This window comes from Vulpes lagopus, chromosome 5, assembly GCF_018345385.1.
Source record: "Vulpes lagopus strain Blue_001 chromosome 5, ASM1834538v1, whole genome shotgun sequence".
Taxonomy (NCBI): Eukaryota; Metazoa; Chordata; class Mammalia; order Carnivora; family Canidae; genus Vulpes; species Vulpes lagopus.
In genome coordinates, this window is record NC_054828.1 from 7,475,516 (window position 1) to 7,500,142 (window position 24,627).

General features: G+C 46.1%; 2 protein-coding genes across 4 annotated transcripts in view; one reads left to right on the plus strand and one right to left on the minus strand.

The window, feature by feature from the left end:
• The window catches only part of XRCC6 (X-ray repair cross complementing 6), a 55,649-nt gene that overhangs the window by 24,118 nt on the left and 6,904 nt on the right, over window positions 1–24,627 (minus strand). The window lies entirely within an intron of this gene.
• Window positions 57–22,893, plus strand: DESI1 (desumoylating isopeptidase 1). The gene is made up of 6 exons (XM_041755727.1): window positions 57–397; window positions 13,037–13,058; window positions 14,790–14,859; window positions 17,541–17,650; window positions 18,328–18,450; window positions 20,348–22,893. Exons 1-6 carry the CDS (start codon window positions 310–312, stop codon window positions 20,439–20,441), a joined length of 507 nt encoding a protein of 168 aa, XP_041611661.1. The 5' UTR covers window positions 57–309; the 3' UTR covers window positions 20,442–22,893.

A 24,627-nucleotide genomic window follows, 5' to 3' on the forward strand; every position in this document is an offset into this window, starting at 1 on the left:
CGAAACCCCGCCCCTCGCCGCCCGCCGGGACGGTAGGCACATGCGCAAGAGTGCGTCCCCGCCCCCGCCCTCTCTTCCGCGCGGACCCTGCCCGTCCCCGCTCTGTCACCTCACAGTAGTCGTTGCCGGTGGCGGGTGCGGGGGCGCGTGCAGCGCAGGGCCGCCTCTCCCCCGCCCCTCAGGCCGGGCCTGGGCTCGGTCCCCCCCCCCCCCCGCTCCCTCCGCTCCCCACCCCCGTCGGGTACGGGAAGGTCCAAGCCGCTGCCGGGTGCCTGAGGGACTTCGTGGCCGCCGCCGCCACGGGTCCCGATGGAGCCGCCGAATCTCTATCCGGTGAAGCTCTACGTGTACGACCTGTCCAAGGGCCTGGCCCGGCGGCTCAGCCCCATCATGCTGGGTGAGGGGGCTGGGGGCGGGCGAGAGGGTGCCGGGACGCCCGGCAGAGGTAGGGAGGCCTGGACCGCGGCTCCGGGAGAGACGCGGGGCCCGGAGGATGGAGGAGAGCCCGAGTGGAGAAGGGAGAGGTCGGGGGCTCGGGCGCCTGGAGCCCCACTTTACCGACTTCACGTTCTGAATCCAGGAGGAAGGGATGGAGGAGTCACGCCCTCCGCTGCCCACTCCGCGCGGTAGGGTGAACCGGCGCTGCATTCCCGAGGCTCCCCTGCCTTCCTCCGCGCAGCGTAGGGGAGGTGAGGTTGCCTGCCGCGCGGTGCCCCGCGTGGTGAAAGGGACACTGCGGAGGAGACTCCCCGGGTGGCCCTTGGAGAGCCTTCCCTCGGTGCGAAAAGGAAACTCTTTTGCAGTCCCCGGGGTGGGCGGGAATAGGAAGCCAGAGCCGCACGGGGGCCCAGGCGCTCTCCCAGGTGGAGGTGAAGCCAGGTCTGCTGGAGCAGGAACTCCAGGATTCATCAACTTCTGCCCTGACAGTGCGGTCTTCCCCACGGGCTCTAGGTTCATTGCTTTTGCCCAGATGGTTAGAAAGCAATTTGAGAGGAGGATCGGATACTGTTGTGTCAGTAAGGATTAGTAAAGGAAGTAGATCGGTGGTGCTCCGTGAAACTACTTAACTGCCGGGAGAGAAAACCGGCCCTCGTTCACTGCACATCAAACCTCATTATAACCCAAGTACCAAAATGTCTCACCTAACATAGAAATTGCCGAGTTTGTGATTTATTTCAGGTGGTATTGGGCAGGAAAAGATTCCGGGAATTGAAAAAGTGAACAGCTTTGGCAACATCCGTTTGAATGGCTAGTTTTTCCTGGCTTTTATGGGCGCCGTAGAGAATGTTTTAGTTCATCTCGGTAAGACAAGAGGGCAGAAGTCGAGTAAGCAAGGCTACTTTGGAAGGCACCTTTTCAGTGTTTTTGAGTTTCTGATGTATCATAGTCGATTAAACTTAAATCTCTTAACCCTGGGCCAAGTGAATGGTTGCTCATATTGGCTTCACATCAGAATCACCTGGGATGCTTGTTAAAAATACAGATAACTAAAAACAAAAAAAAAAACAAAAAAAAAAATACAGATAACTTTCAACGAGTTTTGTTCGATGGAAATAGAGAAAACAAAGTTGGAGCAGTTCTTTAAATATTAAGGTGTGTTTGAAGCAAAGGATGTATACATGCTCATGTAGGCAGATAATTATCTAGAAGAATACTTAAGAAATTGAAACAGTGGTAACTAACTCACAGAAAGGAAAACTTGATGCCAGAGGGCAGGAATAGAGGGGAGACTCACTATAAACTCGTTTGTACCTTTTGAATGGTGTACTACCCATATGTTATCTATTCAAAATAAGAACATTGGGATCCCTGGGTGGCACAGCGGTTTGGCGCCTGCCTTTGGCCCAGGGCGCGATCCTGGAGACCCGGGATCGAGTCCCACGTCGGGCTCCCGGTGCATGGAGCCTGCTTCTCCCTCTGCCTGTGTCTCTGCCTCTCTCTCTCTCTCTCTCTGTGTGACTATCATAAATAAAAAAAAATAAAAATAAAAGAACAAAATAAGAACATTTTAATTATACAGATTCCAGAGCCTCATCACACAAGTAGTAAATAAGAGTCTCCTGGGGTTTTGATCCAAAATATCTGTATTTTTAATAAGCTCTTCAGATAATTGTTATGTAGCCAATCTATTGTTGGCTAGAAGTTTGGGCCTAGATCATCCAGTTGTTAAAATGAGTAAGGTAAAGCTGAAAGTAAAACTTACAAAGTCACGGTGGAAGGTGACTAACACTACACAGATTACATCAGTCAAGTTCTAACTAAACTTCTTGGAACGGAGCCATTATTTGGTTAGTTTGATCATAGCCACAATTGCCCTTAGGGCTCACTGCTTCATGATTCAATCAACAGGTTGTTTTTTTGAGTGCCTACTATGTGCTAGTCCATGTGTTAAGCTTAACTGAGGACAATATATTGAGCGAAGATGTTCACTACCATCATGGAGCTGGTTCCTGGGGAAAATATTAAAAATAGGCAAAGAAAAGAATTATTTAAATTATTTCAAATAATAATCATGATAAGTGCTAGGCTGTGCAAGAAGCAATCAGGGTGCTGAGATAAAAAGTAACAAGAGAAACCTAACTTTAAATAAGGGTATCAGAAGCAGTGTGACTTAAGTTGGGAATTTAAGGATGAAGAAGGTGTCACAAGGAGGGTGGTAAGGAAGTTATAGTGTTCTAAGCATAAGGGGGATCAATCTACCAAGGCCCTGAGGTAGGATAGAGCCTGGCCTTATCCTGGAACTGAAAGAAGACCCTTGTGGAATATCATGGGTGAAGGGAACAGTGCCATAACTGAAGGTGGAGTGGCTGGACCTGCCTCCTCCCTCTTTTTATTTTATTTTATTTTATTTTTATTTTTTTAAATATTGTTTTCTTTATTTATTTATGATAGTCATAGAGAGAGAGAGAGAAGCAGAGACACAGCCAGAGGGAGAAGCAGGCTCCATGCACCGGGAGCCCGATGTGGGATTCGATCCCGGGTCTCCAGGATCGCGCCCTGGGCCAAAGGCAGGCGCCAAACCACTGCACCACCCAGGGATCCCCCTCCTCCCTCTTTTTAAAAAAAAGATGTAAAATCCTAAAAGCACCTGAGCCAAAAATGGGAACTTCACCAATTTGGCACATCTGACCACAACGGCATTTCTGAGAACATCACCTTGCCTGCAAATCTAATTCTCTCTTCTCTATCCCTTTTTTCCCATATTGCTTTTTATGCCTTTTGCAAAAGTAATGCAAGGATTGTCAAAGCTAATAGTCACTACTTTCTAGAGTTGAAAACTTGTGGAAAATGGACATCGCCTTACTGGTTCATCTTGTCCAGACATTACCAGTCTTTGGGTATATCCCAGTTCTGGGTAGCCCTATATTGATTTCCCATTCCTAAATATATTCAAACCTTTAAAAACTCCATTCGATTCTTGATTTTTGCTCTAACTTCCAGAAGCATATTAATAACTAGCATTTATTGAGAATTTACCATGTGCCAGGCCCTTTTTTTCTGAGTACTTCATGTGTGTTATAATCCTCACCACAATTTTCTGAGGTAGGTCCTGTTATTCCATTTTTAGGAATAACAGGTAGGTCCTGTTATTTAAGGAACCTGAGACATAAGGTGTTAAGAAATTTGCCCCAGCTTACACAGCTGGTAAGTGGCAGGGCTGGGTTAAAAACACAGGCAGCCTGACTCCCAGAACTCATGTTGTCAATCATTTTGTTATGCCACATCTGCTGTAGAAGGTGTCCCTTTATAATTTTTCAAGTTTGTATAGGCATCTTTGGCCAAATGTTTCAAATCTGGATGAGAAGAAGATCTGGGTTCAATGTGTATGTGCCATAAATCATAGATTTATGATCATTCCTTAGAGCCTTGATTTTCCCAAACTAGGGTGATTCATCAGTTGTATCTTCTTATTCTTGTTATGACAGTTCCTCATTCTAAGACCCCATGTGGGGCAGCCCAGCCCAGGTGGCTCAGCGGTTTAGCACCGCCTTCAGCCCACGTCCTGATCCTGAAGACCCAGAATCGAGTCCCAGGTCGGGCTTCCTGCATGGAGCCTGCTTCTCCCTCTGCCTGTGTCTCTGCCTCTCTCTCTCTCTCTCTCTCATGAATAAATAAATAAAATCTTTTAACAAAAGAAAAAAATAGGCCCCCATGTAGCTCTATTACAGTCATGACGGGACTAGAAAAAGCCCAGTATAATTCTCTTCTCCCCCAAACAGTGTAGATTCACGGTTTTATGCTGTCCAGTGTCAGTCTCCTAGAATTGCTTTCCATGAAGGTATTTCTGGTCCAGTGTCCTTTAATCACCATACAAATGGTCCCAGATTTATCCTTAGCGTTCTAATAGACAGCTGATTACACCTCTTTTTCATAATATACCATTTGCCTAAGATAATTAGTTATTATGATTGTCCTTTAAGTTCCTCCTTTTAATAATTTTGGCTGTTCTCTAAGTTTCGTGACCTTTTTCTGTACTAAAGTAATAGAAATGCAGAGGTGTTTTTTTCTTTTTTAAATTGTGGTAAGAGTTACTTTATACTTGTTGATTGTTTTCTAAAGTTTTGTGTTCATCGATGTATCCCAGAATTACATTCCCCACCACCCCCGCCCCTGCAGGATTACTTTTTTTTTTTTTTTAAACAAGCCTACCAAAATTGTTCTCAGGTTTAAAGACATAGGATATAGAACATAGATATTTATTTCTTGGCAGAATGCAATCTAATGAATATTTGAGATTTTACTCTATACTCAGTTTGTTGCTTAATTCTATAATACAAATAGTAATGAAATAAAAAACATGAATTCTGAGGGGCACCTGAGTGGCTCAGTTGGTTAAGCATCTGCCTTCGGCTCAAGTCATAATCCTGGCATCTTGGGTTTGAGCCCCATGTTGGGTTCCGTGCTCAATGCGGAGTCTGCTTCTCCCTCTCCTTTTGACCCTCCTCCCAGCTCATGCCCTCTCTTACACACACACTCTGTCTCTCAAATGAATACATTAAAAATCTTTAAAAACAAACAAACCATGAACTCTGTCCTCCAGTTTGACTAAAAATAACAACCGTACACATGCAACATTAGAGAACAGCATAAAAGAGATTATAACTAAGATGGCAGAATGAGCAAGTGGTAAAACAGTTATTTTAGATTTTGAAAGAAGAGGGAGGCCATGGTGGGCTGGATGTGTCAGAGACTTCAAGAACCTTGAGCTGCTTGGAAGGCAGGGACTCTGTCTCCTTTCTCTGTATGTCCCCAGTGGCCAGTCAGAGTACAGGTAGTCAATAATATATATATATATATATATATATATATATATATATATATATATATATATATATTTTAAGATTTTGTTTTATTTACTCATGAGAGATACAGAGCGAGAGAGAAAGGCAGAGACACATGCAGAGGGAGAAGCAGGCTCAATATTTTTTTTAAGTAAGTTCTAGGGATGCCTGGGTGGCTCAGCAGTTAAGCATCTGCCTTTGGCTCAGGGTGTGTGTGATCCCGGAGTTCCAGGATCAAGTCCCACATTGGGCTCTCTCCATAGAGCCTGCTTCTCCTCCCTTTTCCTATGTCTCTACCTCTCTCTGTGTGCCTCTCATGAATAAATAAAAATCTTTAAAAAAAAAAAAAGTTCTACCCCCAATGTGGGGCTTGAACTCATGACTCTGAGATTGAGTTGCATGTTCTACTAACTGAGCCAGCCAGAAGCCCCACAATAAATATCAATTGTAGGAACAATTGAGACTTGAACTCAGACTTGAAGATTACATAGAATTTATTTGAATCTGAAGGAGTTTTTAAACTTTTAATGCCATCTATTTTGTTTTAGATTTTTATTGTTCACTGTGTAAACTACTTTATATCTATCTAATGAATTAATTTAGTAATCCTGAAACTTCATTCTGGCAAAATGAAAACTGATGCATTTACAAGGCCCTTTGTGATCCTTTTGCTTTTTTCTCCACCCTCACCTGTCTCCACATGCTCAACAAAATCAGCAGGAGCCTTTCTCCACTGGATTCCATAAGAGAATTAAGCTCTAGGGAAAATGATTTGAGTAACTGTTTTCTCAATTCTGCCAATAGATAACCTTAGGGCATGAGGGCTTAATGCTCTTGCAAAATCCTGGTGGAAAAGGGCTGTACCCCTCAACAGGATGGAAAAACCCATTCAGCTCTTTTTCAACTTTTGGCTTTTCAAAGGCTGTGCCCTCTGCCCAGAATACTTTTGTTTGACTTGGCTAACTTCTGCTCATCCTCGAGGTCTCAACTAACATGTCACTTCCTCCAGGAAACCTTCCCTGACCCCCTACCCCACAAATCTTGGTCATGTGTCCCTAGTATGTGCTCATGACATCCTGTACTTCATTTAATAGCATTCATCATTCTAGTCTATAATTTCTTTTCTCTTCTTTTCATTTCTTTTCTTTTCTTAAGGGAGAACACCTGCAAGCAGGGCAGGAGTGGCAGAGGGAGAAGGGGAGAAGGAATATTAAGCAGGCTCTATGCTCAGCACAGAGCTGGACGTAAGAGCTCCAGGTCATGTTCCCGAGATCATGACCTAAGCTGAAATCGAGAGTTAGATGCTTAACCAACTGAGCCACCCAGACACCCCTATAATTGCTTATTTTCTCATCAATGTACATACCCCCAGAACTGGACTGGAAGCTCCACTGGGAGCAAGAACTCTAGATTTTATCCAGTCTAGCACAGTGATTGGTATTCAGTAAATACAGCCTGGCTGAACGGTGGAGAGTTGCAGACCTACCTCAGAGCATTGCTACAAGGCCTAATGACATCAAGCAGTGATCAAAAGGGAACCCTCTCAGTACTGAGGAAAAGAACTCACAAGTCAGTTATTTTTATACTGGGAAAGAATCCTGTAGTGTCTCAAAGAAATTACAGCATTAGAATATCAAGTAGTAAAAAAAAAAAAAAAAAAAAAAAAAAAAAGAATATCAAGTAGTTTTAAATGTACCTTTTTTTTGTCCCTTTTTTTTGTACCTTTTTTTTGTTTGTTTAAAGACTTATTTATTCATTCAGAGAGAGCGAAGAGAGAGGCAGAGACACAGGCAGAGGGAGAAGCAGGCTCCATGCAGAAAGCCCGACTTGGGACTCGATCCTGGGTCTCCAGGATCACACCCTGGGCTGCAGGCGGCCCTAAACCGCTGCGCCACTGGGGCTACCCGAAGTGTACCTTTTTTGAAGATTAAAATACCCTCTCAGTTTTTCACAATGTACTACATTTGATTTTGTGATAACCTTTCTCTGTCTGAAGGAAGGGAAAACCCTCCTGCCAATTAGGCTTTTTTTTTTTTTATTCTTTACAATGTTGGCACAGAGGCTCACTTATGTTATACAAATGTTTCCTTTTACCTTTTTCCCACCTAGATTCAATATTTATCCAGTGGCCCCAGAGAAGAGCAAGCTGATTTTTTTAAGTTAACATTAACCCCTTCACATTGCTTGTAATCTGGCAGATGCTGAGCCAATCAGAAGATTAAAACACTGCCAATTAGGAGTGCCTGGCTGGCTCAGTCAGGGGAGCATGGGATTTTTTTCTCAGGATTCTGAGTTCGAGCCCCCACATTGGGTATAGAGATTATAAAAATAAATAAACTTTAAAAATGTTTTAATAAAAACAAACATTGCCATTTGAAACCACTATCAAGGAGTGCCTGCCTGGCTCAGTAGGTGGAGCATGGGACTCTTGATGTCGGGGTTGTGAGTTCAAACCCCATGTTCAGTGTAGAGATTACTTAAAAATAAAATCTTAAGGGATCCCTGGATGACTCAGCGGTTTAATGCCTTTGGCCAAGGCGGTGGTCCTGGAGTCCCAGGATCGAGTCCCACATCAGACTCCCTGCATGGAGCCTGCTTCTCTCTCTGCCTGTGTCTCTGCCTCTCTCTCTCTGTGTCATGAATAAATAAATAAAATCTTAAAAATAAATACACTATCAATAACACTGTATATTAACTATACTGGAATTAAAATAAATGAAAACACTATCACTGGAGAAATTTGGGAGGTGAACTAGGGTTATGTTTGACTGCTGCTTGTGCAGAGGACCCCGCTGGCCCATCACCAAATAGACATCTGTTGAACACAGGCAGTATTCCAGGTGCTTATCTGGAGCATGTCTTACAGCCAGCGTGGATGTCTGTGTGCTCCGTCCATGTTAATTGATGAGGAGGTGGATGGTGAATTTTTCTCCTTGGCTTTTTTTTTTTTTAAGATTTTATTTTTTTATTCATGAGAGACACAGAGAGAGAGAGACGCAGAGACACAGGCAAAGGGAGAAGCAGGCTCCACGCAGGGAACCTGACATGGAACTCGATCCTGGGTCTCCAGGATCATGCCCTGAGCCGAAGACAGGCTCTAAACCGCTGAGCCACCCAGGGATCCCTGGCCTTTTTTTTTTTCTTTCTTTCTTTCGTAAGAGACAGAAAGAGAGGCAGAGACACAGGCAGAGGGAGAAGCAGGCTCCATGCAGGTAGCCTGATGCGGGACTTGATCCCGGATCTCCAGGATCACATCCTGGGCTGAAGGTGGTGCCAAACCGCTGAGCCACGGGGGCTGCCCTCCTGGTTTTTTAATTTTTTTTATTTTTATTTATTTATTTTTAAAGATTTTATTTATTTATTCATAGAGACAGAGAGAGAGAGGCAGAGACACAGGCAGAGGGAGAAGCAGGCTCCATGCAGAGAGCCCGACGTGGGACTTGATCCAGGGTCTCCAGGATCACACCCTGGGCTGCAGGCGGCGCCAAACCACTGCGCCACCCAGGCTGCCCTCCTGGGTTTTTTTTTTTAATATACTAACTTAACTCTTATAGTCAGTGGAATGGTGACCAGTGCAGACCTCACTCCACATTCTTTGTTACTCATGATGAAAACAGGACTGATATCCATGTCTTCCATTTGTTTTCATGCACATACTTCAGAGGCCTTGAAATCAATGCATTAGATGTGCCAACAAGCTTGGAGACAAGCAGGCATCTGACCCACCCACTCTCTGGCCTGCTGAGGAAATCCTAGTGGGAAAATAATCTGCTTCTGTAGTGTGCTAAGCCTAATTCATGTTCCCAAATGGCCTTGTGACCTAATTCAATCTCAAATCACCACCTCCTACTCAACCTACTGCTACCTCAGTATGGCAAAAAAAATTTTTTAAATCAGTTTAGTTCTACTTTCCAATCCCTGTCGGCCCTATGGAGGCCCATGTTCTTTTCCTCCCCCAAACAGGCTGTTTCTACTTGAGCTGCTCCAACAAATACATTGTCATACTGTGTTTTTCTTTCTTGCTTCTATGCCGGACCAACCATGCATCTTTATTTACCTGTTTGTAAAATGATGTTAATATAAACATTTGCCCTACTCTACTACACGAGGATGTTGTGAGAATAGGATAACTCTGAAGGAGAGTTCAGATTAAGAAAGGATGTAAGTCTGCTCTATCCACATTTGAAGATGCTTGTCCTAAATGGGTTACCATTCCCCTTCAGCATCCAGTGTGTTTCTTCTTATCCACTTCTGTGGAATTTCCGCTCATTTTGGATGAGGGCAGAGCCTGCCCCATAGTCTTTTGGGGGCTACCCCAGAAACCCCAGTCCAGAACCCCTCTGTCCATTTGTGACCTTGTCAGTCAAAGTAGCAAGTCTTTTAGTGAAAAGGACAGCCGTCTCCTAACTGGAGGACAGAACTCAGCACATTTTATTTTCCTTGTTATTTCATTTAGCCTAGCAACATAAACACAGAGTTGAAACATTTATATGTAAAATAGACACAGTATTTCATATTAATTCCCTAGGTACTGAAATCTCTTCTTAGATCTTACCACCAATCCTGAGGTAAAATTTATCTTTTGGAGGTCTTTATACCCTTTTCCCCAAGGCCATTATACCTAATATAGTCTCCATTTATCAAACTTCTGGGTACCACACACTGTGATGCTTTATTTTATCTTACTTTTGGAAGAGGGGAAGAGGAGTAGAGGGAGAGAGAATCTTTTTTTTAAAATATTTTATTTATTTATTCATGAGAGACACAGAGAGAGAGAGAGGCAGAGACACAGGCAGAGGGAGAAGAAGCAGGCTCCATGCAGGGAGCCCGATGTGGGACTCGATCCCTGGACCCCAGGATCATGTCCTGGGCCAGAGGCAGGCTCTAAACTGCTGAGCCACCCAGAGATCCCCAAGGAGAGAGAATCTTAAGCAGACTCCCTACTGAGCACAGAGCCCACTGCAGGGCTCGATCTCAAGACCCTGAGATCATGACCTGAGCCGAAGAGTTGGACACTTGGGCAGCCTGGGTGGTCAGGGTTTAGTGCCACCTTCAGCCCAGGGCATGATCCTGGAGACCCAGTATCAAGTCCCACGTCAGGCTCCCTGCATGGAGCCTGCTTCTCCCTCTCCCTGTGTCTCTGCCTCTCTATGTCTCTCATGAATAAATAAATAAAATCTTTAAAAAAAAAAAAAAGTTGGACACTTAACTGGCTGAGCCCCCCAGGTGCCCCTTTATTTTTTATTTATTTTTTTAAGATTTTATTTATTCATGAGAGACACAGAAAGAGAGAGGCAGAGACACAGGCAGCGAGAAGCAGGTTTCATGCAGGCAGCCCGACATGGGACTCGATCCCAGGACTCCAGGATCACGCTTGGGACTGAAGGCGGCGCTAAACTGCTGAGCCACCGGGGCTGCCCTATTTTTATTTTTTAAGTAAGCTTTATACCCAGTGGGGGCTCAAACTCACAACCCTGACATCAAGAGTCTCAAGCTCTACTGACTGAGCCAGCCAGGTTGCCCCCACACTGTGATGCTTTATATACATTATTGTTTGTGGTCACAAGTCTCTATTGAAGAAACTGAGGTTCAGAGAGGTTGAGTAAACTTGCCCAGGATCTGCTGCTAGCAAGAGGAGAAATGAGGGTCTGAATTTGTCATATTCTTAGCTGCCTCTGATGACACTGTAAGCAGCCATCAGTGGGTCGTCATGGAGGGGCCATGGTCTCTTTTGTCTCTTCCAAAAAAAGAATTAGGTTAAATGTTATCTCATTTAAAAAGTTTTCTTAAAGGAGCAAGATACTCATTCCATTTATTTCCTAGGTAAATTACAGAATAACTAGAGTGGTTTATGCAAAGGAAGCATATCCCCTCTCTTTCACGTGGTACTTAGAATTTCATCCTTTAGAAAGTCACCAGGCAGATACTGAAAGCAACGTTTAGCAATCAGTAATTGTTAACATGACGTTATAAGCAAAGGCAAGTGAGTAATGTCTGATAACGTTCTCGCATCTTTCACTGCCCTTCCTCGTCATCCTTAACACTGGCATATAGTATCTCCCATTGACTACTGCACAGACCTCACTCATTCTGCTGTCTCTATCGTCCGCCCTCCCGTTCCTCTTCACCTACAGTTCCCTCTCTCCTCTCTCTCTCTCTCTCTTTTTTAAGATTTTATTTATTGTGAGAGAGTGAGAGCATGAGAATAGGGTGAGGGGCAGAGGGAGAAGCAGACTCCTCGCTGAACAGGGAGCCCAATGCAGGGCTCGATCCTGGGACTCTGGAATCATGACCTAAACCCAAAGGCAGACACTTAACTAACTGAGCCATCCAGGCTCCCCTACAGTTCTCTTTTATTTTATTTTTTTTAAGATTTATTTTTATTTATTTATGATAGAGAGAGAGAGAGAGAGGCAGAGACACAGGCAGAGGGAGAAACAGGCTCCATGCCGGGAGCCCGACGCGGGACTCGATCCCGGGACTCTAGGATCGCACCCTGGGCCAAAGGCAGGCGCGAAACCGCTGAGCCACCCAGGGATCCCTACAGTTCTCTTTTAAAAGACATAGGTGTCTTTTAAAAACGTGGCTCTGATCAAGGCACTCTACCATCTAGCAACCAAGAAGGCCCCCAGAGTTTAGGGCAGCTTTCTGTCCAAGCTGACCCTGTTTTTGCCAGGGCACCTGCTGGCCGCTTTTCCTCCGAGAGTATCACCATCACTGTACGCTTTTCTCTAACCCTTCTTTATCCCACCTGTGTGTTCGCACATACTATTCCTTCTAGCAGAAACGTCCATTCCTGCCTGTACTTGTTCCCTGGTTGAATTGCAGCTTGTAAAGGTAGTTCCTTATCTTTATCATAGTTAGCATCTTATTATTACCACTGTGTAGTTTTCTACCACTCTATGATTAGAGCCTATCAACATTGTATTTTACTTAGCTATGTGTGTCTTTCACTTGATCTTAGCCCAAAGGCCAAGAAGCGATGTATGTCTCTCTTTCCATTTGACTTTGGGCTTCTTAAAGGCAAGACAGTGATCTCTTCATATTTTCCTATTTTCATTTCCATACCTAATACCATTTCTACCCATATGGAGATATAGAATACATTTGCATTGACTATTCAGGTGGATGGCATTTGTTAGGTTTTGCTTTGTCATTTCCTGAAGGATCTCACCTATGCTCAATGAAGAAGTTGATGATAGCTTTTTTATACCATTGTTCTACTGTTATCTGTATATATGAGACAAATTAAAAAGGCAAAGTTAAATTGACCCTGAAGGGAAAAGAAAAGCAGACATAAAATAGGGGTACATCCATACCAGTGTTTTTTTTAATGTTGCATTCTGATGGATGCTGATCACTTTTCAACCTACTTAACACAGCACAACATACCTGTATCAGGATCTAAGGACCTTCTTGGAGGAGAATTGCATTCCTAGAAAGTGCCCCAAGAGGTTTATGATGAGTTACTCTTTTTTTTTTTTTTAAGATTATTTCAGGGAAAGTCCAAACAGGGGGAAGGGCAAAGGGAGAGAGAATGTTAAGCAGACTCCAAGCTGAGCGAAGAGCTCAATCCCATGACCCTGAGATCATGACCTGAGCTGAAACCAAGAGTCAGATGCTTAACCAACTGTGCCCCTCCCAGGTCCCCCCATTCCAGGTTACTCTGGGTTTAAGCCATGTTCTGAATTTACTCATGCAGGGAAGCCATTTATTCTGGTTCCAAGTGGCTAAATCTCTTCTTTTCTCCACAGGGAAACAACTGGAAGGCATCTGGTAAGTTGGGTGGGACTCCTTATGTTGATTGGCTGGTTTATGAAACAAACCTGTACCTGTGCACTTCAGGTTCCAGACTGTGGCTTCCAGCTTGAAACCCAGCTCTCTGTATCATAAAACTTACAAGTTCTTTTTTTTTTTAATTTTTTTAAAGATTTTATTTATCCATAGAGACAGAGAGAGAGAGAATGAGAGAGAGAGAGGCAGAGACACAGGCAGAGGGAGAAGCAGGCACCACACAGAGAGCCTGACGTGGGACTCGATCCCGGGTCTCCAGGACCACGCCCCGGGCTGCAGGCGGTGCTAAACCCCTGCGCCACCGGGGCTGCCCAAAACTTACAAGTTCTAAAGCAGTGGTTCTCAACCAGGAGTTTTGTGCCCTGACCTCCCACCCCAGGGACATTTGGCAGTGTCTAGAGATATTTTTGATGGGTGGGTGGTGGCCAAAGATGCTGCTATAAACATCCTAACCATGCACAGGACAGCCCTTCATAACAAAGAATGGCACTAGTGCTGAGGTTGATAAAACCTGCCCTAAAGAAAGGCAGAATGATGTCATGCCCACCCCTAACCAAGCTTTCTAACTACAGAAGTCTCAAGGGTCCCACATGACTGTCTTAAAACACATCTACTTTGGTCTCTCTGTCCTGGATCCATCCCTGTCAGACAAGATGGTGCCTGAGCTCTCAGTTCCATTAATGAGGAAACCATAGGTCAGTATTCCTTCTGGACTCCTAGAGCCTGCTGACATCTGGGATGACCAGAATGATCCTTTGCTTTGTTTGACTCAAACCAAGTAATATGAGCACTTTTGCTTATCATCTGGTCTTGCCCTCAGCATGGTCCAGGTTGACTGCTCCTGTTAGTTTTAAAAGCCTGGGAACAATAAACAGTCTGCATTATTCTTTCATAATTTAAATACTTAAGTAATCTCCACTTTTATTACTTTATAACAATGACTTCAAATTTACATTATTTTAAGTACCATTGTAATAGCTTAGTGTATAATACAGATATTTGCTAATATCCCATCCAAAAATTAAAAAAAAAAAAACCTCTTCACTATATATATATATATAAAAAAAATTATTCTGAAAGACAAGAACATAGAAGAGGGACTTGGTACAGACTATAAACTCAATTTTCTATCACCACAGTTATACAGATATACAGCAATAATCAAAAGCAGTGCAAATATCTTTGGAGGTTAGGATAAAATTATAATGCAAGAACATAAAACAAGGAAATAAAAAAGGCAAGTACTTCAAGTACAAGGAACCAGTCTGCTGAGGTCCTTCTTAGTGTTTACTGGGGTCTACAGAGCTTTATTCTACTATAGGTTTGTCAGTATCAGAGTGATTCTAGGGCCTCCCCTCTGGTGACATGATCTAAAGCTCAAGGAGGACAGTTCTGCCCCCAGGGACATTCAGTAGTGTCTGGTTGTCACAACTGAAGAGGTGGGTACGGGGATGTAGGGGGGCACGATCCTGCTAAACTGCCTAGAATACACAGGACAGCCCCCCAGCCAAGAATTCTCCAGCCCCAAATGTTAATGGTGCCAAAGTTGAGAAACTGAATCTATGATATTATGCCTCTGGTTAGTTATATAAGTTATTGACCTTGTAAACCCTATCTTTGGGTAGAAATTACTCTCTTTGCAAGGTGGTATTTGCTTTTTCTCAGACCAGTTTTAAGAGTTCTGACTTCTCCTATCTCTTCTCTGCATTGCAGGCACACCTCCATAGTGGTACACAAGGATGAGTTCTACTTCGGCAGTGGTGGTATCTCCAGCTGTCCCCCAGTGAGTGACTTTCCCCCACACCCTTCCCCAAGGTTCCTGGGGTTCCCATAGACCAGGAACTTTGCTACCACTCTGTATGTCTGGCTTCTAGCCCAGTGGATGTCAACCTATGGCATAGTTCCTCATAACTATTTTAAACTCAACTCAAGAACACCCTTCCTGAGCCTCTTCTGTGTTCCCTCAGCATTTGTGGGTCCCTCTGGGTCACACTGTCTGTGATACAGTAGATCAGCTGCTCCTGAGTCTCTGTAGGGAGCCATGTGGAAGCTCCTTGTGAGCTGAGACTGTCTTGCTCTCTGCCCTATCCCCAGCTCCAAGCCTAGCTCATAGAATGAACTCAGCCAATGTTCAGCCAAAGGAGGAGGGTTCTGAGAGGTAAAGTGAGTTGCCTCAAGTTATAGGGCCAGTAAGTGGACCAGTGCTAAAAGTCAAGACTCTGTCTCTTAAAGTCCATGCACCTTTCCAAAAAATTGGTCTCTGAGCTATCAGAGTTTTCACAGGAGGTGCTCAACCAGAGACCAAGCCATGCACTCATTTTGATACTCATAAATGGAAAGTCATTCTTGGTTTCTTCCTCTCACTGGTTCCCTACCTTTTTTGGTAAATCCTTCATGAAGCCCAGTCAATTCTGCCTTGTAAATGCACCTTAAATCAGTCTTTCTCTATCTCTTCCCATATTTCCATCCATGCCACTCTCACATCTCAAGTGGACCACAGCAATACATCATTCCTCCTTAGTCAGAACTCTGCACAGGGAGGCGACGTGATCTTTTTCTTTTTTTTTTAAATTTTTTTAAGATTTTATTTATTTATTCATGAGAGATACAGAGAGATAGAGGCAGAGACACAGGCAGAGGGAGAAGCAGGCTTCATGCAGGGAGCCTGACGTGGGACTCGATCCCAGGTCTCCAGGATCACGTCCTGGGCCAAAGGCTGTGCTAAACTGCTAAGCCACCCGGGCTGCCCCCGAAGTGATCTTTTTCAAAATGAAAAACTGCCCATGGCATTCCCCTGCTTCAGTCAGAACTCTTCCCCACTGCTCTTGGAATAAAACCCAGCAAGCTCAGCCTGGCCCCCGGGCCCCATCTGATCTGGTCTTGGTCTCCCTCTCTGACTGACCTCTTTTCAGGTTTTGCCTTACCCCACTCCCACCCCCTTCTCCTTCCTAGAACATTCCGTGGACATTGAAACCTACCCTCTCACTTCAGTCCACCTCCCTGATCCTTGACCTGGTTCTGCCTCTCCATCCTTCAGATTGAGCTCAGTGTCAATTTCTCAGGCAAGTCTTCCCAGACCCCTCAGACCAGAAAGGTCCCCTGTCATACGTACTGATGGCATTCTGAACTTTTCCAGCAAGACCCTCATTGCAACTCATAATTATGCATTGGTTTATGGGATTTTTTTGTCTGCCATCCCCGCTAGACTATAAGCTTCACAAGGGCAAGGATCTCATCTATTTTGTCCATATCATACCCCAGTGTCTAGCGTAAGGCCTAGCACATAGTCTCAATGCATGTTTGTTGTGGGTGAATAATAGGGGGTCGACTAGTGACCTTTCAGTCTCTTGTAATTCTGAGCCCACTATTCTTGGACTATCTTAATTCTTTTTTTTTTTAATTTTTTTTTTATTATTTATTTATGATAGTCATACAGAGAGAGAGAGAGGCAGAGACATAGGCAGAGGGAGAAGCAGGCTCCATGCACCGGGAGCCTGATGTGGGATTCGATCCCGGGTCTCCAGGATCGCGCCCTAGGCCAAAGGCAGGCGCCAAACTGCTGCGCCACCCAGGGATCCCTCTTAATTCTAATTAATATCTGCTCACCATGCTTTCCCCAGTGCCTAGAACAATGTTAGGCACACAGTAGGTGCTCAATAATTATTGCATGAATGATTGATCTTTTCAGGGAGCTCTGCTCAAGGAGTGCTCTCCCTTATCCCCCAGCTCATTCCCAGCTCTGTCCTCCCCAGTGATCTGTTGCTTCACCCTTGGCTGGTTCCCCCTTGGCCTCAGTCTCTCCTTTGATCTGCTATGGCAGTCTGTTAACTCGAGGGTTTCTATAGGCCTTTCATGGGCCATTAAGTCCTTGCCTGGGGAACCCTATCACCATTGTTAGATTAGACTCACAGATCAAAATAGAACTGAATTATGGAAGTATTTGCCAGCCTGCCATATTTCTCGGAGTCCTTCACATTTTCCCAGTCTTAGAAGGAACATCAAGTGTGTCACAAGGAAAAACTGGCTGCATCCACTTAAATACAGGCATAGAAAGCTGGCCTGTCGAGCACTAACCATTTCTGGTTATCTTGTTGTGCCCTTGGGATCAGCCACATTGCGGACAAAGGGAGACTTCAGGTTCTGGATTTCTATGTTTTTTATCAACCGGATGAGTAGACAGCTTCAGGGGTCTGACCAGCCAGAGACTCAGCTTCCGAGGGCCCCACCAGAAACAAGTAGCCCAGCTTTTTTAGCCATGTTGCCAGCATGTGGCAATGGAGAGTTAACAGGAAGCTCTAAGCCATTGTAGCCTTGATACAAATAGCAACTAGCTCTCTCATCTGCCCTGGGTGCTCTGAAAGATAAACGTTGGAGCAGAGCGTTTGTGGTCTTCCATGGGAAGCCACATGAAAAAATTCAGTGAAGATGGTGACTTAATGACTTTCTTTGGGTTGGCTCTTTTAGGGAGGGACATTGCTTGGGCCCCCAGACTCTGTGGTTGATGTGGGGAGCACAGAAGTCACAGAAGAACTCTTTCAGGAGTACCTGTCCTCCCTGGGGGAGTCTCTGTTCCGGTGAGTGGAGACATGGGTGGTGGTTAGTCGTGTCTGTCCCCCAACTAGATGATTGGCCCCAGAGGGCAGCCACCAGGTCACATCCCCTAGAGCACTCAGCACAAGGTCTGGCCCAGTATTTGTTGAATAGATATGGAGAAAAGGCAGCCCTGCCACGGAAAGAGCTCAGCATCGTTCCAAGGCAGATAGTCCGTCCCAGCATAGCTTCTGCCGAAACTCTGAGGGAAGGAAGGGCTCTTTATTCCTCCTGCTCAAAATCAGCAGCTGCTGCTCTAAACCCATACTGGGCACATGTCTTGTCCTGAAAAATCAAAAACGGGGTTTGCGGAGGGGTTGGGGTGATATGTGAACTTGAGCGGGTTTTCTCTTCTTTTGAGAAGCTTTAGACAGTCGTAGTAGTGTTCAACTCTAACCCTCGAGCTCTGCTTCTGTGAATGTAAAGATTTCCCTGAGACTGCAAAGGAGCCATATATTTTGATTCCATCCTTCCCTTACAAAATCGGTGTCTTACGGTCCAGAGCGGCAAATCCAGCAGTCCTTTTGGAGTGTAAGAGAGAAGGAAAATGCTAGCCCTCGTACTCAGCTGTGCTCACCACGCCATTACTGGGTTTGACTTATCCCACATATGGTTCACTGCCCCTCTGACCTGTTCCCCATACCTTTTCCACAATGTATAGGAGAGAGGCCTACAACATCTTTGAAAACAACTGTAACACCTTCACCAACGAAGTGGCACAGTTCCTGACTGGGCGCAAGATCCCTTCTTACATCACTGACCTTCCCTCTGAAATTCTATCCACGTAAGTGGCCTCAGCCTCTGACCCTGCCCCTCGGATCCCTGATCATGGTCAGTATCACTTGGCTGACCCACCTCTGCCCTTCCCTGCTCTCTTCAGAGTCCTCCCACTACAAGTGGGCCCTGTCAGGATGGCACCAGCCAACATAGAGGGCCCACCCTTCCCTCCAGTCATTGGTGCTTGCCTGTGTGGCCTTCACCATCCTTGGACTTAGGCCAGCTCTACCCCAGCCTCAGTGCAACCACAGAACTTAGAAACCCACTTGTCACTGGCTCCAGCATTGGTACAGAATCCTGGCATCTGCCTTTCACCTTGTTCATGAAGCAAGCCACTGCTCCCCAGAAACAGTTGCATAAAATGCCACTTTTTTTTTTTTTTTTAAAGATTTTCTTTCTTTATTAGAGAGAGAGAACAGGGGCAGAGGGAGACGGAGAAGCAGGCTCCCTGCTGAGGAGGGAGCCCAATATGGGGCTCCATCCCAGGCTTCAGGATCATAACCTGAGCCGAAGGCAGACACTTAACTGACTGAGCCACCCAGGTTCCCTAAAATGCAAATAGACAAGCAGAGGATAGATCAGAGATTTTTTAGGGTGGTTTATTCCGTAAATGTCCTTTGTTGGTCTTTCTTCCCCTGCACCATGGGCCCTTTCATGTCCTCAAAGACAACTTCCTACTGGCCTTCATATCTTGTAGTGCACAGTCAGCCCTCAGTTGATGTTTTCTTCAGGAACATGCTGTAGCCCCTCCTACCCTGATGTAGTCTGAGCTTTGTGGGGCATCATCCAGGCAGTGTCGCCTAAAAGGACACACGCACCCAAGCCCGTCATACCCTTCCCTTCCTTTGCTGTTGATTATGTTCAGGCAGCCCCTACCCACTCCAGGACCATATCCGTCTGCTAACTCTGACTCGGTTTCTCCTCAACTGGGGCCCTGTCCAACAAAGATCCTGGCAGGTTTAGCAGGCTTGGCAGGTGAGCTGTTTATCACATGTGGGTAGGAACCCCACTTGCGAAAAACTTGCAGAGGAAATGGGACTGCCATGTCCAGCTGGTGGGGAGAGCCCTAGCTCCTGGCCCTGGCCTTGCCTGCCTGTTTCCTGGTGGGCGTGTTGAACACCACAGCCTCGCTAAAGGATCTAGGTTATGGTGCCCTAAACAAATAGAAGTAGTTGAAGAATGTTCTGGTTGTTATTGTTTGATGGGTGGAGTTCCAGGACTTGTCTGAATGTATCCTGGTTTCATCTGTTTATGCTTGAGAATGCTTCATTGCCTTTGAACCTAGACAGGATTTCCAAAAATGGCAATATCCACTGAAAAAAAAAAAGAAAGCCAGTAACTGAGATGTGTTGTGGGCACCCTGATTTAAGGTTCTGGAATTCTGGAAAGTCTCTAAGACTCCAGTATTTACAGTGTTCTTTCCAGCTAAGCTACTCTGAGCACAAACGGGGGAGAGGGGGCTTTAGAAAGTGGCATTAACGGCTTCTGGCAACCTGCAATTGTTGATTTCCCAAATATCCCCTGCACTCGCTAGAAGATACCATTTTCATATCCTCATTAATTTGCCTCAGCTTCCTTCCTCAAAACTTATTTTTATCTTATACTGTGAAAATTAAAGATTCAAGTACTGAAAGGCCAGAAAGCTCTAGTTCCCTGTGCATTGCTAGCCTGTTTAAGCCATGGCTAACCAGAATCTGGCAGCATCTACCGAGGAGGGGGCCCCAGGGGTAAAAGGACAGAGCAGGCTGTCTTGAGAGCCCCTCAATGACCGTCGTGTGCGGGGTAGGTGAGAAAACTGAATGAGGCTATGGTGTCCTTCCTGGTGTGGCACCACCACCCCTGTGGGCACAGTTGTGACTGTCTGCACCCAGCCCACCCCAGCCCTGGGTCTCTCTTCTCCACAGGCCCTTCGGACAGGCTCTGCGGCCCTTCCTGGACCCCATCCAGATCCAGCCTCATGGAGGGAGCCCTGTAGGCCGACCCAATGGCCAGAGTTAACAGGACTGCATGGGACCACCCTGCCTCATCAGGGGCTTTTCCTTTTTAAACAAAACAAACCCTACCAGATTTCTATTTTATAATTTTACATCAGAGCTAACAACCAGGGGACGGCTTTTTAAATTTCCCAGGGAAGGAGATCATCAGGCTGCATGTAGGACAATGCTGCTAAGATACAGAACAAAATGCCATCCCTTCTAATAGTATTATACTAATTTATTAAGGCTGTCTTGTCTGTGAGTTCACTTTTGACGCTGCTTCCTGAGCGTCCTCCACACTGGAGAAAGGGAGGGGGTTTGTTTAAGCAGAAGGCAAGAGGCACAGTTTGGGGGAGCCCCAACCTAGCACCTCTTTGCAGAGAATGCCCATGCTCTACCCAGGTTGTCACCACCTGTGGGACCCAGGTGAGTTTTAACGACCTCTGTGAAGTGGCAGTTGCGACATCCCGGAAGCAGTTACTGTCTGGTTTTTAAATGAACCAAAGGATTTGGTGGTGCACCTGGGACCAGTTTCAGGATGACTAACCAACCTAAGTGAACTCTGTAGCTGCAACCTCTCTCACCTTCCCTCCCTACCCCAAACAAGGCCACGGGGCCAGGGCTGGAGCAACCAGAAGCCTCAGGATCAAGGGAGAATGACAGCAAGTGTCAGGCCAGAGAATACAGGATAAAGCCATTCTTCCTTCCACCTACTGATTGCCAATCCTCTGACATCAATTTTGGAGCACCTGCCTTGCTGCCTACAGGCTGCTCTTCCTCAGCATAGCTCACCTGATAGTTACTGAAGGTTTGGGCTGGAACGGCAGAGACCCAAGCTTCATGTCTACAAGTAATAATGTAGGTTATTTGCAGTCACTGTACCTCCCACCCCACCCCCCAACCAATATGCAATATTTGGCTAGGGACCAAGGGGAAAGGACTCCCTGCTCTAGAAAAATATCCCTGACATAGAAAGAATAATAATGCAGAATCAAGGTGGCAAGAAAATTTCAAGTTATTTTCGATAGATTTTTTTTTTTTTTTTACATTATCCTCAATGTGTTTTGAAGGCACGTGTTATTTCCATTGTCATTCTGACTTCAAGGATTCACTGTTGAGAGCCTTACTGGCCATTTTCCTCATGAGTTGCTGCCAGGAGCTTATAGGGAGGGACAGTCTGGAGATTTCTTATCTGGAGAGGCTTTCAGATTCCTTTTCTTCACATGCCTCCCTTAAGTTAGTTTTTAGGGGAGTGAGTGTTGGGGAAGGGGCTTAGAACTGCCAGGTGTCTGAATCCCAGCCCTGGCATCTGTGCGCCCCTCCTTGCCACAGCTCCTGCCACTTCTCAGACTTGAATTATGTTCTCTTTTCTGGGGTCTGGCCTGTAGCAGGTGCCTTTGCTCTTCAAAAAGCTGCTGCTCATCTCTGGCCTCATCTCCTCCTGTCTCTGCCATTAGTCATAGCAGTTGGCACCATTGGGGTCTTGGCTGGAGGAAAAGATGGTTTTCTGCCTTAGTGTTTGCCTGTGACCTGACCAGGGGCACCTCCACGGTAACCAGCTGTGATGTCAAGTGACATTTTGGAGACCAGAAACCAGCAGGGACTCTTTAATGTAGACCCATGTGCAGAATTGGGCTCAAGGAGGATGGGTTTCAGGCTAGGTTTCTCTTGGAGGGCAGCTCATTGGTTTCTCTTGTTGGGCAGCCTTCTCCCTGCCTCCCACCCAATTTCTGTCCTTCTCCAGCTTGCCTTGCCCAGGCCTCTTTTCCAGGCTCCTGCTCCAGGCCTCTCTCCTCAGAACTCAGCTCTCTCCAGAGGGCACTGGGCATCACAGGCTGCTTCCCCCTTCTTCCCCATACCCAGGCTCAACTGGCTGCATTCCTAATAGTAGTCACTCCAGACCCAGGAGAAGTTAGCCAAACTGGCTACCCTAAGAAACTAAGTCACTTGGTACATTGAAAGCCCCCCCACTCCATGCCCAGCAGCCATTTGTGCCAATGCCTGTGCCCTAAGGATTGTGGGGAGAGTTGGAGGGGCCATCCAGCTGTCTACTCAGAGTGCCTCCAGGAAGGCAAGCTCACTCTCCCCACCCAAGCCCCCAGCACTCATTTTGGAAGCCTGGGATGAAGCTACGACCCCCAACCCCATCCTCATACTTCTTGGTCAATCCCAGAACCCCAGAAGCATGCTCATTGTGACCAGCTAGCTCCACACAGGTGTGTGAGGCAAGCAGAGTGAGAAATGAGCCATGTGTGTAATCATATCCTACACTGGACACCTTCAGGGAGGTCCATTGGTTTAAAGGGACAGAGAAGGTGGAGGGATGAGACCATCACCCCCCTCCCCAAAATAAAGCTATACCTTTGAGATTTCCTTTTTACCCTTGAAGTCAAACTAATAACTGTGTCTAGTACGGAGGTGTTTGCTGGTTTTCTTTGGTGTTTTTTCTAATGCAATAAACTCATTCTGCCTGCTGCATTTGCGTCGTGCTTGAAGGTCTGGGTATGCGTCCAACATAGCCAGGCTTCTGTCTCCCTCTGAGCTTAACTTTGCTGAATCTGGATATGCTGCCTTTGCTTGGTTGTAAGCCTTATGGTTAAGAAGACAATAACAGGGATGAACGTATGACTTTCACCATTGGGTTACAAAAATAGGGAAAAGGCCCAGAGAGAATATTACTTGCCCAATGTCATCTTGTGGCTGGTGGTAAAGTAAGACTCAGAGCTGCATCTGCTGGCCCCAACTTCTGAGATCTTCCCCCAGAGGACTCTGGCCACACCAAGAAGTGTTTACTTCTGCTTTCAATTTGGCTATAGGCTGGGTTCATGGCTCCAAGGCTCTCTCCCCACCTTGTTACCATGAGCTCCTTAAACACGTGTGGGGTGGGGGGTAGGCAGCTGAGTGTCCCCTGGTACAACCAGACAGCAGCGTGACTGCAGGTGTCTGTAGATTCACTTGACCTACTTTGAGCACCTTCCACGGGGTGAGCCCATGCTAGGTGCTGTCACATGCAATGGGCTTGAGATGTAGATATTGGTCTCATGTTACAGATGGGGAAGACAGATGCAGAGAAAAAAAGTTGTCCAGGTGGCAAATGGCTGAGCCCTTGAATCTAGACCATGTTCTCACCACCACACCCGTGAGACCTCACTGTTGAGGTGGTGTCTTTCCAGCATGCTAGCTGAAGAATACAGTGCTGTCTCTCCAGAGGACACAGAGGGTAGGTGGCTTTGGCTGACATTTTCCCCCTCAAAGCTGGCATGTTCAGAAGCAGGAGTCCTTAAGAGTGCCTGGGTTTGGGCAGCCCAGGTGGCTTAGCGGTTTAGTGCTGCCTTCAGCCCAGGATCCGGGACACCCGGGATTGAGTCCCACATCGGGCTCCCTGCAGGGAGCCTGCTTCTCCCTCTGCCTGTGTCTCTGCCTCTCTCGTGACACAGAGGAAGCGAGAGAGGCAGAGACACAGGCAGAGGGAGAAGCAGGCTCCCTGCAGGGAGCCCGATCCGTACTTGATCCTGGGACCCCAGGAACACACCCTGGGCCAAAGGCAGGCCCAAACCACTGAGCCACCCAGGCATCCCTGCTTAAATATCTTTTTTTTTTCCTGCTTAAATATCTTAATTTGTTTTTTCCAAACCGATTTTTTTTTGGTTACAATATTATATATATTTAGAAAATGTAAGCAATCAATGAAAGTCCAAAGATGAGAGGAAAAAGTCATCTGAAATTCCATCGTCCTAAGAGATACTGGATTTTGTGCACATCTCTGCAATGTTTCTGTGGATTTGAAGACACAGATGCTAGACATGCTGTGTGGTACCTGCCTTTGTTCTCTCAGCCTGTAGTGAAGATCTGTAATGCCCAGAAAGATGGAAGGAGAACCACTGAAGAGGGAACGATGGTGCCTGGTGGTATTGGATAGAAGAAGCTCTGAGAACATTCCAGCAAAGTTCCCCAAAGCTTGAAGGAACCATGAGGTAGGAATAGGCCGCTCATCACAGATGTGTGCGTGGAGGCCGGATCTGCTCTGGAGTGGGATGGTGGTTGGAGGAGGAGGAGGCCCTCCCAGGCTGGCAGGCTGGACCATGAGGCCCATGTCTCCTCAAGCTCATGGGGGCTCTGGCCTGAGAGGGCAGTAAAGAACTCAAGAGGGACCTGGCACATCACTGAATGTGAGCCGTTGACCACGGAGCCTGGCAGCTTTGGTAGGG

What these genes read in the sequence shown, in the direction of transcription:
- DESI1 (XM_041755727.1), top strand. Translation starts at nt 310, where the DNA reads ATGGAGCCGCCGAATCTCTATCCGGTGAAGCTCTACGTGTACGACCTG. An exon ending in GCTCAGCCCCATCATGCTGG is followed by an intron (nt 398 to 13,036) that starts GTGAGGGGGCTG and finishes TTTTCTCCACAG; the next exon opens with GGAAACAACTGGAAGGCATC. An exon ending in CTGGGGGAGTCTCTGTTCCG is followed by an intron (nt 17,651 to 18,327) that starts GTGAGTGGAGAC and finishes CACAATGTATAG; the next exon opens with GAGAGAGGCCTACAACATCT.